Genomic DNA, 14193 nt, shown 5'->3' with positions numbered 1-14193 from the left:
TGTCCAAGGCGACTACATCTCCCGGCATGCACCGCTCCTCGCGCAGCTAATGGCGAGGCCCGCTGCTGCGCGCTGCATCATGGGAGGTGTAGTCCACACCACCCCGACCCTCCTGGGAAGCTGTTCGCCGCCCAGCCCTGCCCGTTCCCCTCAGGGGGACGGGTCATGGCACCGTCCCCGTTTCTCGCTCTGCTGCCGGTGCCACCGCTGACCCCCAGCCCCTCTCAGCAGCGGGACACCGGAAGCCACGTCCCGGAAGCGGCGCGCGCGGTGTCATCAGAACATGGCGGCTTGAGGCGAAGGCGCCTCTTCCCTTCTACTCTGCAGGTGCGTGAGGCGCCGCTGCCCCCCTTCTGCCGGGTTGGAGGCGCCCGCAACGGGGCGGGCAGCGCCGGGGGCACGGGCGGCGCCCAGTCAGCCAGGACCGGGTGGCGGGGTCGGGCGCGGGCCCGGTCGAGGGCCGCAGCGGGGTCGGTCGCTGCGGGCCCCGTCCCGTCCCGCGGCCAGGCCGAGCTGGGGGGGCCGCGGCTGCCCGTGGTCCGTCGCTGCCTCGTCTGCTCCCCTGACGCCCGGGCGGTCTTTGCCCCCCGGTCTCGGTGACCGCTCGGTTCCCCCCGGGGTCTGCCTGTCCCCGGTCCCTGCGGCGGGGAGCGGGGCCGTGTCCCCCGGTGCGGCCGCCCCCGCCGCCCCGTTCGGTCCCAACCTCGGGTGGAGCAACGTGCTCCTGGGAGCCCGGTTTTGACACGACAGCTCACAAGCTTAGGCGAGCTAATCCTCTCAGCTGGGGGAGGGGGGTACTCGCGTCTCTGCCCTCTCCCCCTTGTGCTGCCTCTATAATTAGCAGCTCCCCAGGTTAAGAAGGATCCACCCGTCTGGCTGCACCTCCTACAGAAGCGCTACTACACAAACTATCCCGCAGGATTCGAACACCGAGTCTTTTGTAATCATTAACTTATTCTGTTAGGGGGGAAAACAAAGATAAATCTTGCGTGTAAATCAATATTTTTTTTAAATTTTTTTTTTTTTTTTTTTTTTTTTGCTTTCCCAGATCAGAACAAAGAGGCTTGTTATCAAAATGCAGTATTCCCATCACTGTGAGCACCTTTTAGAGAGACTGAACAAGCAGCGAGAAGCCGGCTTCCTTTGCGACTGCACCGTCGTTATTGGTGAATTCCAGTTCAAAGCGCACAGAAACGTGCTGGCCTCTTTCAGCGAGTACTTCGGTGCATTTTACAGAGATGCGTCCGACAGTAACGTTGTTTTGGATCAGACTCAAGTGAAAGCTGATGGATTCCAAAAGCTCCTGGAATTTATTTATACGGGAAACTTAAACCTTGACAGGTAACATACGCTGCTATTAAAGGGGGAAAGAGAATAGGGAAATAAACATCGTGTTAAGGCAGTACTGGGTTTTTTTGGTTTTTTTGTGTAATAAGTTCTGAAAGGACAAATAATAGCAGGTGTGATACATATTGGCAAGTTGAAGATCACCTGTTTGTATGTTTTAAAATACCACATGGTGTGTGAGTGCCAAAACATAAGTGTGTTGTCTGATGTTTCACTGATCAATAGTTTCACTTTCTGAGTTTTTGGTCTGGATTGGAAGGAATTAACAATCCTGTGTGCTCACCGAGGGAGGGAAGATAAGTGTATTCTTTCTGAATTGGGTTTGTAGAAGTCCTGTTTTTGCAGAGGACACGCAGAAACTGTGTATGCACTAGGGACTGAAGTCTGAGGAATGGATGATCATGGGCACGATTTAAAAAAAAACTATGTTTGTTAGAATTTGCATGGTCTGTTACTTAAAGCCTTGTATAACAGTGCACAAAATGAGTCAGAGAAAAAGCGTTTCCCCTCTTACAGCATTGATTTTGTGCATGTTGGGTTGTGCCATGTAAAGTGAGGATTCTTTGTAGTGCTTCTCTCTGAGGGAAAGACAGACGTATCCCTCGCGAGGGAAGTGTGACAGCTTAAAAGCATGTAGCCGGGAATTTCATCTCCTTTCTCCATGTGTGCTGTCAAATGCATTTCAAAAAAGCTTTGTTGCTGTTGATAGCTGAAAACTCCTACCTGATAATTTAAGTACGCAGATGCAGGGTGTTCATTTGGTTTTTTTTTTTTTAAATTAGCTACAAGCATTAACGGTAACAGATGAGTGTGCAGGGCCGTGCGGTGAAGTTAGCGACTGATGCTTTGCAAATGACACCTGAGCAGAAGCGTGCAGCGTCCTGGGCGTCTGGGACCGGCAGCAGGAGAGTGTCTGGGTTCGTTCTGAGCAGTTGAGATCTCTGAAAGACGAGGAAGGTGAAAGTACGGTTCTTAACCGGGGAGAACTATTTGACTAAAGATGACACCTGCAGGTCTGCCCACGTCATCTTGTGCTATGTCCCTTTAGGTGACTGCTGCAACTGTCTGCGCATTCTGTTGTCTTCTGTGGTGCTGGGTGCATGAGTGACACTGGGAGAGGTTGCTTTGAACTCAGTGCTCGGATAACGCAGGATACTAAAACACTTGTATTCATGTACAGAGAGTACATGAATGGCTCGTTATTTACCTTTTAATTAAATTTACTATGTAATAGATTGTTAGAATGATGTTGTTTACCATTAATCCCTCTTTAAAGTGCTGTAAATCCATAAATTCATTGGTGTTGCCGCTTTTCCAGGTTATTTTTTTCTAAACCATCGAGGCCTGTGTTGCAGGAACTGAAAAATAGAGCATAGTAGTTTAAATAAGGAACTTCCTTGGTGTTAATGTTGTCTGTGTGCAGCTGATACAGAATTAGGTCTGTTTGCAAATCGTTTTATAAAACAAGATTAATACCTGCCTCACAGAAGTGCTGAGGTGAATGTGCTGCTTGTGAATTACTTAAGACTTTTGGTGGAAGGATTATAGAATGGCGATGTTTGCATTTTGTTCTCTAGTGTTTTATCCTTTTTTGCCGTGATTTCTGAGCCTTTTGGACCAAGGACCCCATGTTTAGCCTCACCAACTTACGATTGGACTTTTAACTTAAAAATTCTACAGAAGGCAAGTAGCTGGAAATAAAATTCTGGGTTCTGTGGATCTGCAGAGCCCAGCAGGCAGGGGCCATGGGAGTAATTGTACTGGTGTCTTGCGGCACTACAGCACTAAGAGATTTGATCTTGCTGTGTATGTTCTCAAAGTTACATCTTCCGACAGTGTAACTTTTCTGTAGCTGTGCTGTCTGTACTTGACAAAACCGATACAGAAGAAATGTTTGCTTTGTGCAGAATATTGTCACCCAATATTGTCTTGTTTTCTTGCAGCTGGAATGTTAAAGAAATTCACCAGGCTGCCGACTATCTCAAAGTAGAAGAAGTGGTCACTAAATGCAAAATCAAGATGGAAGACTTTGCTTTTATTGCCAATCCCTCTTCTACAGAGACATCTAGTATCACTGGAAATGTTGAAATGAATCAGCAGACTTGCCTTCTGACTCTCCGAGATTACAGTAATCGGGAGAAAGCAGACGCTGCTTCTGCAGAGTTGGTTCAACCACAGGCAAAGAAAACAGCTTTAGAAAAGAAATCTCCTCAAACCAAAAAGCGAAAGAAGAATTTCAGCTCCCCCAAAAACACACAGAATAAATCTGCACAATATCAGAACAATGGGACCGAGAACACGTCCATTGAAATGTTTTTGGATGCAAATAAGCTGGCCACCCAGATCACAGAACAGGCTGCCCAAGGCGGCGATAACTCCGAGCTACAGCTGGCATCTGTGGTGGAAAGCGAAACGTTGGCAGCGCAGGACATCCTAGTCCAGACTATTGCAGCCAAACAGAAACGGGGAAAGCCTCAGCAAAGCTGTGCGCTGAAGGAGCACTGTATGTCCAACATAGCCAGCGACAAGAACGCTTACCAACTGGAGAGTTCGGGGGAAGAGCTTGACCAGAAGTACTCCAAAGCTAAGCCGGTGTGCAACACGTGTGGAAAAGTCTTTTCAGAAGCCAGTAGCCTCCGTCGACACATGAGAATACACAAAGGGGTGAAACCATACGTGTGTCAGCTCTGCGGGAAGGCGTTCACCCAGTGCAATCAGCTGAAAACACATGTAAGAACTCATACAGGTAAGCCGCTGGCCTTGTCTCCTGGACTGTGGAGACATGTCGTCACAGCCTGTGAATGCAGGGCTAAAAAGGTCTCTTTGCATTCTGACTTCTTCCTCTAGAAATTTAGTTTGCTGCTGCTACTCATACAGGAGTAGTACCTATATCCTGGCTGCATTTTTCAGTACATTATTATAGTTTCTACTTTAAAAAAATGCAATCTGGTGACAAGTAGGTGACTTCTCCCATAGGGCCTTCAAAAAAGGTAGGGGAAGTGGCTGAATTACTACAGCATTTGGGATTTTATTTAGTGAAATGTGTGATGGTGTTACGATCTCCGCATTCAATAACATTACCAGAAGTTTGTGTTATATCAAGAACTACTCATCAAAGAGAAATCAGTTATGAACACTTACCCGTTAAGACAACGTCTGACTTAAAAAGATGACGAACAGCAAATTGCTGGAGCCTGGGAAGATGTGCGGGAGAAGTACTGGGCTTGTTTGTCTTTTCGTATGTTCTTCCCTGGAGACGGAAGACTTGATGCAGGGTTGGTTTGTTCTTCAGGCTGATCTGGCATAGCTGTTCTGCTGTTGCCTCTGCTGCTGTACTTAGCCCAGTGAGCAGCAGAGGGACCTGGTTTATGTAGTTTTCTTCCTTCTGTGGCTGGCATTCAGAATTCTGAAGTAACAGCGAATCACATTTTATTGAAATGTTTATTTTTGCTCTTTTTTCCCCTTTGGAAAACTCTGGGGCCAGCAGTGGAGCTCTTTCCAGGAAGCTGTGAAGATGTAAAGAGGTGGAGTAGGAGATGTTGAGGTACAGGAGCAGGAGAACTCCTTGTTCTTTCAGTAACCGAGGGAGAGCATTTCCAATATTGTCAGCCAGTGACTAACCAAAAATTTGTGTGCGAGACGGAGCTTGTGAGCAGTGTCCAGGGACAGTTCGCTGGTGGGAGCGTCAGCTGCGCTTTCTGCCTTTGAGAGTATTGTACTGGGAACTTTGGCATGAGTAGGTAGGAAATTTCACGGTGTTTGTTGCTAGATGGCAGGTGAGAGGTCTAATACTTTTATTTTTGAAGTTTTCGTGAAGAGAATATACTTAAGAATTGTTGAGTTCTTCACTTGATTGTGCAGTGCCACAGAAATGCAGAGACAAGCTCTTTTATATTGTCACTAAGACTGCGGAGTTGCACGATCCGTTACATGAGACTGTACATGAGACACTAAGAGAACAGGAATAGTCAGAGAAGCACCTGCAGCAGACACTAATGAGAAATTAGTGAGCACTAGACTGGACGTTGCAGACCTGTTGCTGTTTGACAGGCAAGAAAAAGCAGATGATTTACTGATCTTGAATGTTCAGAATCATGAATAGACATAACCAGCAAAAAGTCTGAAAACGTAGGAGTAGCATCCTAAAAATAATGTGGGGAAAATGGCACTATTAAAAATATTACTACCTTTTTTCCCCAAAAAGGTAATGCGTTCAAAAATACTCTGCTATTTGCTGTATTCTTGGCACGTTTCACTTCAGTGGACTTGGTGACGGGATGTTCCAAGATGTTATTTGTGAGGAGTATTAGAACAGACACCTGAGCTTTGGTCAGGTAATGGATTGAAAAGCACGAGGGCTTTATTTTTTCACTAGGGGAGAAGCCATACAAATGTGAACTGTGCGACAAAGGCTTTGCTCAGAAGTGCCAGTTGGTGTTCCACAGTCGGATGCATCACGGGGAGGAGAAACCCTACAAATGCGATGTCTGCAACCTGCAGTTCGCGACTTCGAGCAATCTGAAGATTCACGCCAGGTAGGCAAAAGTCAGGTCCTGCAAATGCTTATCCGTGGGTTTATTTAAACGGAATAACTTGCTCCGCGTGAGCAAGAGTTATATATTCATGTAATTTGGTCGTTTTTACTCCTTTTCTCGTGGGACTTCTGTCACGCTGCGTAACAGAATAATTACATCTGTGTACTTGCTCATTAGGGAAGTGATTTGTGATTTTTACGCACAGGTATCCTTATGGCAATGACGTGAAGATTTTTGTTTTGTTTTGTTTTAAAACTTGCTTGTAGCACCGCAGAAGAGAGAGTTCCTTGATGGGGAGTGAAACAGAACAGTTCTCACTGTTCACCTCTGTTTGCGTTTTTTGGCAAGAGCAGGAATTATGTTCCCTTGTTATGTTACCTTTCAGTACACTCTGATGCGAAAGGTGCTGAGTTCTCCTGGTGCATGTTACACGTGCAGGGCCTGTCGTTCGGTTCAGCTGCCACTGAAATCATGGATGCTCTAATTCCTAGAATCAACAGACAGTGAATTCCTGTGAAAAACTGCTAACTCAAAACCAAACTCACAGGTGTTATATTTTTTTTTTTTGAGTTCACAGAACATTAGCATAAGGAACTTTGGGGATAAAGTTCTAATTGAGGAAAGTTACTTAGTGGTGGGTGCTGCTTCCTTTTCTGCCCGGAGGTCACTGATGCCTGTGTTGGTTCGCAGGAAGCACAGCGGCGAGAAGCCCTACGTGTGCGATCGGTGCGGGCAGCGCTTTGCTCAGGCCAGCACCCTCACCTACCACGTGCGCCGGCACACGGGGGAGAAACCCTACGTGTGTGACAGCTGCGGAAAAGCCTTTGCCGTCTCAAGTTCTCTCATCACCCATTCCCGAAAACACACAGGTACGGAGGGACGGAGCACCGCGGTGCCAGAACAGGCCTGGGGAGGGAGGACTGGCTGCCTTCAGAGGGGTTGGAATAGGTGATGAGCAGGAGATTTGTAGCTTGGGAGTTACCTCTGGAGTTGTCGTTCAGCTCTGTTCTCATATTGTTTCCCTTTGACTCCAGTTTAGGGAGCTCTTTCTCCCCTTGGACGTTACCTCTGTTTCATTTTGATTTGTACTTTCTGTGCATTCTGGTTTATATATTGAAATAACAAACTCCTTGTGTTTCCTTTAGGAGAGAAGCCATATATCTGTGGCATTTGTGAAAAGAGTTTTATTTCCTCTGGAGAGCTCAATAAACATTTTCGGTCCCATACAGGTCAGTTTCCAGACAGGCTGCTTCCTGCACTATAAATAATATTCTGCCTTTACCCTTTTGCCTTTAAAATACACCACGTTGTGCTGTACTTGAAAGTTTTAGCATTTCTTAGTTTATGTATCTCTTTTAACATAATTTAAAGAAAATATTTGTGAAATTTTTTTTTAATTGCCTTTTTCAGATGGGTATCTGTAGCAGCGTAGGTGGTGATGTATGATCAGGGCTTTACTTCTAACGTTTGGGGTTTTTTGCTTTGTTTTAATCTATTATTCTGGAAACAATTTTATTGTGGATACAGACACAGACAAATTAATAGTTACAAAGTTGTATTTTAAAATACAACATTAAAATCCATTATCCTGAATCTTTAACTGTTTTCTCTTTCAATTTCAAGATTGGTCTAACTGTCAAACCATTTATTTTTTTTTTTCAGGTGAAAGACCATTTATCTGTGAAATGTGTGGAAATTCTTACACAGATATAAAAAACCTTAAGAAGCACAAAACGAAAGTTCACACAGGTGAGTTCCTTGTGCAAAGAAAGTTGAAGAAGCTACATCAACTGCTTTGTCTTCAGTGCTGAATAATAAATTATCTTTTTTTGCTCATCCAGGCCTAAAATGAGAAAACAAAAGGTTTTTGGATAGTAGCTCTCTTTAGAGCCAAAAGCATCCCTTTACGAGGTACCCGAGCCTTTTAAAGCAAAAGTCCATGCTTTAAAGTAGGTTCAAGACGAATTTTCAAGCTTTTGCATTGCTACAGCAAATGCATGTTGAGCAACATAGAAATGTTTCGTTGCTGATAAGAATTTCTGTTTGTGAATACTTACTTTCTTGTCCTAGTAACTTGTGAGAGCTTCCCACATGAGGGCATAGTCTGAATTGGAGGAAATATTTTTCCTCTTCTGAATACATCAAAGGAGTACGTCTTTATGAGGGCAGTAACTGAGGTGAACAGGGCACACCGGTTCCTCGGCCCTGGTGAGGCCTCACCTCGAGTGCTGTGTTCAGTTCTGGGCCCCTCACTACAGGAAGGGCATTGAGCTGCTGGAGCGCGTCCAGAGGAGAGCCACCAAGCTGGTGAGGGGTCTGGAGAACAAGTCATACGAGGAGAGGCTGAGGGAACTGGGCACGTTTAGTTTGGAGAAGAGAAGGCTGAGGGGGGACCTCATTGCCCTCTATAACTACCTGAAAGGAGATTGTAGAGAGGTGGGTGTTGGCCTCTTCTCCCAAGGGAATAATGACAGGAGCAGAGGAAATGGTCTGAAGTTGGGGCAGGGGAGGTTTAGATTAGATATTAGGAAGAATGACTTTACTGAGAGGGTGGTCAGGCACTGGAACAGCCTGCCCAGGGAGGTGGTGGAGTCGCCATCCCTGGAGGTGTTTAAGAAACATGTAGACATGGCACTTCAGGGCATGCTCTAGTGCCCGAGATTGTTGGTTTGTCTCTGTTTGTTTGGTGTTTGTTTTTTTTGTTTGTTTGTTTTTTGTGGTTGGACTCGATCTCAAAGGTCCCTTCCAACCATGAAGATTCTGTGATTCTGTGAATTACTTTACACCTTGAAGGCATGAATATTTTTAATGCAACGGTGAAAGATTTGCTTATAGATGCAATCAATGTTAATCTAAGTCTGACCTGGATTAGCAAAGCCCAGACAGGTGGCAAAATGTTCCCAGCTGTGATTACTGCTCTAAAAAGACTTTTCAAATACATTCCGTTCCTATTCTAGATGCCAGGTTTTGATGAGGAAGAAATTTGACGTGTATTACTTGCCTACAGTGCAAAGCACAGAGATGTTCAGATGGCCAGCCTCTTTCGACACTCACTCCGTGCACCTCGTTCTCTCTCCATCCTTAAGTGTATTAACCAGAATTCCCTTGCCTTTGTGATACGGAAAAGGGAATAATAGGCGTCTGTGTACATCTGGGTTGGGACGGATGGAGCAGGCAAGGGAGAGGATGAGAAAACAAGAGTCTTTGAGCGTCAAAAGCTTGAGAAGGCCCCAGTGGAAGCAAGGGTGAGGTGAGAAGAGCAGCAGCGAGCGGGGAGAGGGCCTGGCAGAGCTCCACAGTGGGAGCTGAGAGAGCTGCCGGGGCAGGTCAGCTCATGGAGAGACAGAAGTGCTTCACCACTGAAATAACAGGCTTCAGAGCACACTTTGATAAAGAAAGGGTCAAACATCCGATGTGGCTTAATCAGAAATCAGTCCAAGAGCAGTGGCGAACTGCATTCAAACAGGAAGGCAATGAGGAATCCGTTAGCAGTGATTTCAATTAAGAGTAGAAAATAATTTCTCAAGTGACTGGATTAAAACTGTAATGGGTCTGACTGGAATGGAGTTAACAAATGTTTTCTTCCAAGGAAATTTGTGGATACATGATACATTGTACATTGCTATCTCAGTTAAAAGAGGATGCTTGGATGTGGCTGTGGTTCTTAGATTTTCTGGTGTGGAAAATCTCAAGAAAACCTTCAAAATTACATTTTCTCCAAGGCTCCTTTGCTCACCGGGATGTTAAGGATTCGTTATCTTTTGTACCGTGCCAAGCAGAGATGGAGCTGGAATGCCTCAGCCGCCTAGTTGTGATGCTACAAGCAGCAGAGGACGTGATTCTTAGTGCTTGCATCGTATTTACAGCTCGTTCCGGCTTCGTGGCACATCGAAACCACCAGTAGCCCAACTGCCCGGGCAGTTTTTGACACACCAAGTGTGTGTTTTCACAGTCAGTTGAAAGGGAATTTGCAGAATTTGCCGAGCAGCTTTTGAACATTTCTGTCTTTTTTTTTTTATTTTTCCCCAGGATCTGAAACTCCCCCTGATTCTAATGCACTTGATAATTCTTTCAACGAACAAGAATCCATTCAGAGTCAGAAAAGTCCTTTATCGGAGTCCATAGATGTGAAACCCTCCGAGATGTCTTTAGCACTTCCTCTTCCCATTGGGACCGAAGACCATCAGATGCTGCTTCCCGTGACGGGGAGTCAGTCTCCTTCGTCAGAAACGTTACTAAGATCTGCTGTGACTGGATATTCAGAACCTCAGTTTATTTTCTTGCAGCAGTTATACTGACGGTGCGGTGCAGAGCCAGCCAGGTGATTTGGTAAGATGAACATGATCAAGCGAGCAGTCACACACTTTCTGAATTGGACTTGTTCTTTTTTTTTTTTCCTCTATGTAAAGTCATTTCCATTATGCAGTGCTGTCTTTCAGGTTTTTGTTGAATTGTGCTGATCTACAATCAAATTTCTATTTGCAATTCACACCGATTTCCAGGAGAGGATTCCTTTCCAGCAACACCTGCCTTAAGAATTCTCTGTTAAAATATGTTAATGTATTTTGGAGATCTCTTCCCGTGTTCCTGCTGATCTGATGTGTCACAGTGCCATTTGAGAGCAGACGCTTTAAGCCGTATTTGATAGTTTAAGAACATTAACCCAGAGGTGTGAGGGGAAAATCATAATTTGATTGTACTCCTGCATTGGTAGATGATGGAAGGCAGCCCAGTGCTCTGGTGAGGCGCTTGCAAAGAATCACTGCCAGAAGTAGCCGTTTGCAGTTGAGGGAAAGAAAGTTTTGTGTCTGTTTTCCTGACAAGGCAAGTAAAGCAGGGTTACGGGTTTTTTTTTCTGTACTGTGCCAAGTCAGAGGTTTCTAATGGCATAGATACTACTGGGTTATTCTTACCAACAAGTCACTTTTGGGGGGTTTTAAGTGAATCCAGCATTGTTATATCTCATCCCAGATTTATTTATCACATCCCTAAAATGCCCCGGTTTTGGCATAGACAACAACATTTGCTTAGAAGGAGAACTGGAACGTGCATGTCGTAGGTGAGACGAAAAGATGCATTGACTTCATTGTGAGGCATGAATCACAGCTTCATAATCCTCTTTTCTTTTTTTTTTTTTTTACAGTAGTGCTTCTCCTTGAGCTAGGCAGTAGGTACAAAAGAGGAAATAAATCCTGCCCTTCACTGTGAAAATAATAAGCGAACGCTACACGAGGGGGCATTAAGAAAAAATAAATACAACAGAGCAGATTGATGTTCTTCCAGGCAAGGTTTTGTTAGAGAACGACTGCTTTGTTTTCATTGAAGTATTTGTGTATTGCTTTACTTCTCATGTCACTTGTCCTCAGTAACTGCGCAAAACTGGTATCTAGCAAGACTCATGTAAAGGTATGTTTTATTACTAGCAATGTAAATTTTTTAAAAAGCAACATTTTTAGTATATTGGTAGGGTCATTAGTTAAGGACTAGTTGACAATAGGAGTACTTTTATACTCTGTTTTGCCAGTTTGTGCCATTAACATAATGTAAGCATTATTTAAGTAATCATCAAATAGTAAGGAAACAGTCATAATACTGTACCAACAATGCATTTAAAGATATTATTTGTTGGTTATTTACTTGGTGCTAGCATTTTATTTCCACTGATGCCTTGTGTCCAGACACTGATACATAGAAGAGCATAGGAGATACCTCTTAACTGATTCTGTTCTACATGGAGTCATAATTAATCTGCACCTTAATTAAACAGACTTGTGAAAAAATTCTTGGAGGATTTCATTTAAATATTCTGCAAATGGTCCCTTGACTCCTGAGCGTGACTATAGAATTATTCTTTTTTCCCCTCTTCCTACATGTTTGTACTTGTAAGGTCATAGACCTTTTGCTGCTTTGTGTTGATCGTCTTACTATGTGGCACGTTCAAAACTCTGCTTCTTGATCATATTTTATGCTTTAACATATGGCCGATTTGCTGATAGAGTCTGCCACAGGGAGCAAGGAGTACAGCCGTGTTCAGAAGGCACGTTCTCAGCGCAGGCATCTCTGACTGTCCAGTGAAGCTGATTATTCCCACACCTGCCCGACCTTTATTTGCTTTGCTTATCTGTGCCACAGCTACAGCTGATGTCCTTCCTAACGCTGGCGAAGGACAATGGATGAAGTTCTCTGTTTGGGTTTTTTTCGGCCGTTTGTTTGGCATTTCCCCCTTCCCTCCCCATCTTCTCTTTTAGCTTCTCTTCATGTAGCACCTGAAGGATTCCTTGGCCTTGCCCTTGAAGACTGAAGAACCACAAAGATCAGGATCTTGACTCTGTGTAAAACAAACCCAACCCTGTGTAGCGTGTCCCAAGGTTCTTCTTTACTTTCTCACTCTGAAAACAGAGCAGAAATCTTGGGCTAGGCTTAGTCACGAATGCTGAAACAGAACAATACCCTACAATTGATAAATTTCATATTTAAACAGCTTTGGAAGATAAACTAACAGTATGCTGCTGTTATCTGAGGAAAAGTATCTGAAGATGAACATATCCAGGATAAATGACCGCAAGAGAGAACTAGCTCTGGAAAAAATAATAGAAGAAAAAAATCACATTCCTGCATAGAAAATGCATTCCATAACAATGTTTGTTTGGACTGGTTTTATATTTCTAAAATTATAGCTTATTACTGTATTCTTAGATTTCAGACTTTTTTAAAAAATACAGTGCTTAGATTTATACAGGATTTGTTTAGATACTTATAACAGTAACACTTGCTTTATTAGTCATTTAGTTTTCTTTATAGACAAGAAGATAACCATTATTTTTTACAAGACAACAATTTTAACCTTTCTTAATAGAATACACAGACTTATAGTTTTGTCTGAAAGCAATAATTTAGTGACCTGCACTCTTGAGTCCCCATCTGAGAGTCTTGATTTTTATCCTCATCTTTCATGAAGATATCTCAGCTGCTGAGGTATGATCTCTATGAACTGTATTCATTTACTAGAATATAGATTTTAAATATATATATATATATTAAAAAAAGAATTGTAGGTGTTTTCAGGCTGGGTGCTGTAGGACCTGAAGAAGCAGGTCTGGTCTGTACCTTTTGTCAGTAGATGCATGGAAATCAGCTGGACATCTAATTCCTAGGATTCTGAGGTCATTTTGGAGGTACAAGGTTTGTAACAGTATTGATAATTTCTGTTAGGGATTAACGTGGGAACGCATGGAATCGTTTTAGGCAGACATCTCCTTCTTGAGACCTACCTGCAAAATGAAAGGTAAAATTTTAATAATTCCATTAACGATAACTTAGAGGAAATGACATGATTTGTCACACCGTTGTTTCCGTACCGTTTCAGTCGATTTTGCGCCAAAGTCGGTGCAAGTTTTGCCTGAGTAGGTTATTCTACATCTAGAAATTTCTCAGTTGGCTGTTTGGAAATACTTAGGCGAGAATAACTCCTTGTAGGACACTGACTTCCAAATGCCTGCCGAAATGCGGGCACAAAGCATGACGACTTCTCTGAAATCATGTGTTTCAAAAAAACTTTCAAGTGTGGACAAGTTAAGGATTTCAGGGCAGTGATCTCGGAGAGGCTATCGATAAGCCTTGCAGAATTAAGTTCAGATAAGGACTAATAATTGATTTTTGGGGGTTTAAATTATTTTTAAAATATCTTTCATGTATATACAGTTTTTTCCTCTGTCATTTGTATATAGCTCAACTCTCAATTTTATAATCCCCTGGGAGGGGGAGGGAGTTGTACATATTTAGCCTGAAGTGTTTTATGTTAGACTTTAATAAACTTGTTTTGTAATTTTCCCCTCACCTCGTGTCTCCTGTTTCTAACTGCGAGGCGTAGAACAAAAGGAGGAGGGACGTGGTGTAAGGTAACCCCCGGTGGAAGGACGCGCGGTGGCCCTTCGCGCAGCGCAGTAACACAGCAGGGATCGCTACGTTTTCTTCTCGGCAGTAAACACACCTGTTTTTTCTCATAGAAAACATTGTGGGTCTGTTCAAACTAAATTAAACAAAAACTTTATTCTAAATACAATCTGGTATAATGACTCTTAGGTTAATTTTTTTCCACTGGTTTGTTTTGGGCTTTTTTTACGGAGTGCTTTGAAGATGTACTTTTTGTGCTAAAGTAGACATTCAGTGAATTTCTTTATCAGAATTTGTATCTTAACTTATTTTTACTAGATTAATTCTACAGAAGGAGGTACGGTGGCTAGAGCACACGGTAGGATTTAAGGGACCTGCCTTGTACCGCTGGCCCGCTGGATGACTCGTTTTCCTTCCC

At 43.6% G+C, this 14193-nt stretch overlaps 1 protein-coding gene across 1 annotated transcript; it reads left to right on the top strand.

Annotated features, from left to right (window-relative positions):
• The first annotated feature begins 284 nt into the window (after nucleotides 1–284).
• On the top strand, nucleotides 285–13717 carry MYNN (myoneurin). Its single transcript, XM_074153099.1, has 8 exons — nucleotides 285–327; nucleotides 1049–1341; nucleotides 3291–4093; nucleotides 5723–5882; nucleotides 6573–6751; nucleotides 7028–7111; nucleotides 7545–7631; nucleotides 9912–13717. Exons 2-8 carry the CDS (start codon nucleotides 1076–1078, stop codon nucleotides 10178–10180), a joined length of 1848 nt encoding a protein of 615 aa, XP_074009200.1. The 5' UTR covers nucleotides 285–327; nucleotides 1049–1075; the 3' UTR covers nucleotides 10181–13717.
• Nucleotides 13718–14193: the final 476 nt, after the last annotated feature.

Source organism: Numenius arquata, chromosome 9, assembly GCF_964106895.1.
Source record: "Numenius arquata chromosome 9, bNumArq3.hap1.1, whole genome shotgun sequence".
NCBI classification, from domain to species: domain Eukaryota; kingdom Metazoa; phylum Chordata; class Aves; order Charadriiformes; family Scolopacidae; genus Numenius; species Numenius arquata.
This window is presented reverse-complemented; position numbering and strand designations above follow the sequence as displayed.

Bases quoted from the DNA above. Each gene is read 5' to 3' on its own strand.
- MYNN (XM_074153099.1), top strand. From the start codon at position 1,076: ATGCAGTATTCCCATCACTGTGAGCACCTTTTAGAGAGACTGAACAAG. The intron at 6,752-7,027 runs GTACGGAGGGAC...TGTTTCCTTTAG, and splicing joins CCATTCCCGAAAACACACAG to GAGAGAAGCCATATATCTGT. The intron at 7,632-9,911 runs GTGAGTTCCTTG...ATTTTTCCCCAG, and splicing joins CAAAACGAAAGTTCACACAG to GATCTGAAACTCCCCCTGAT.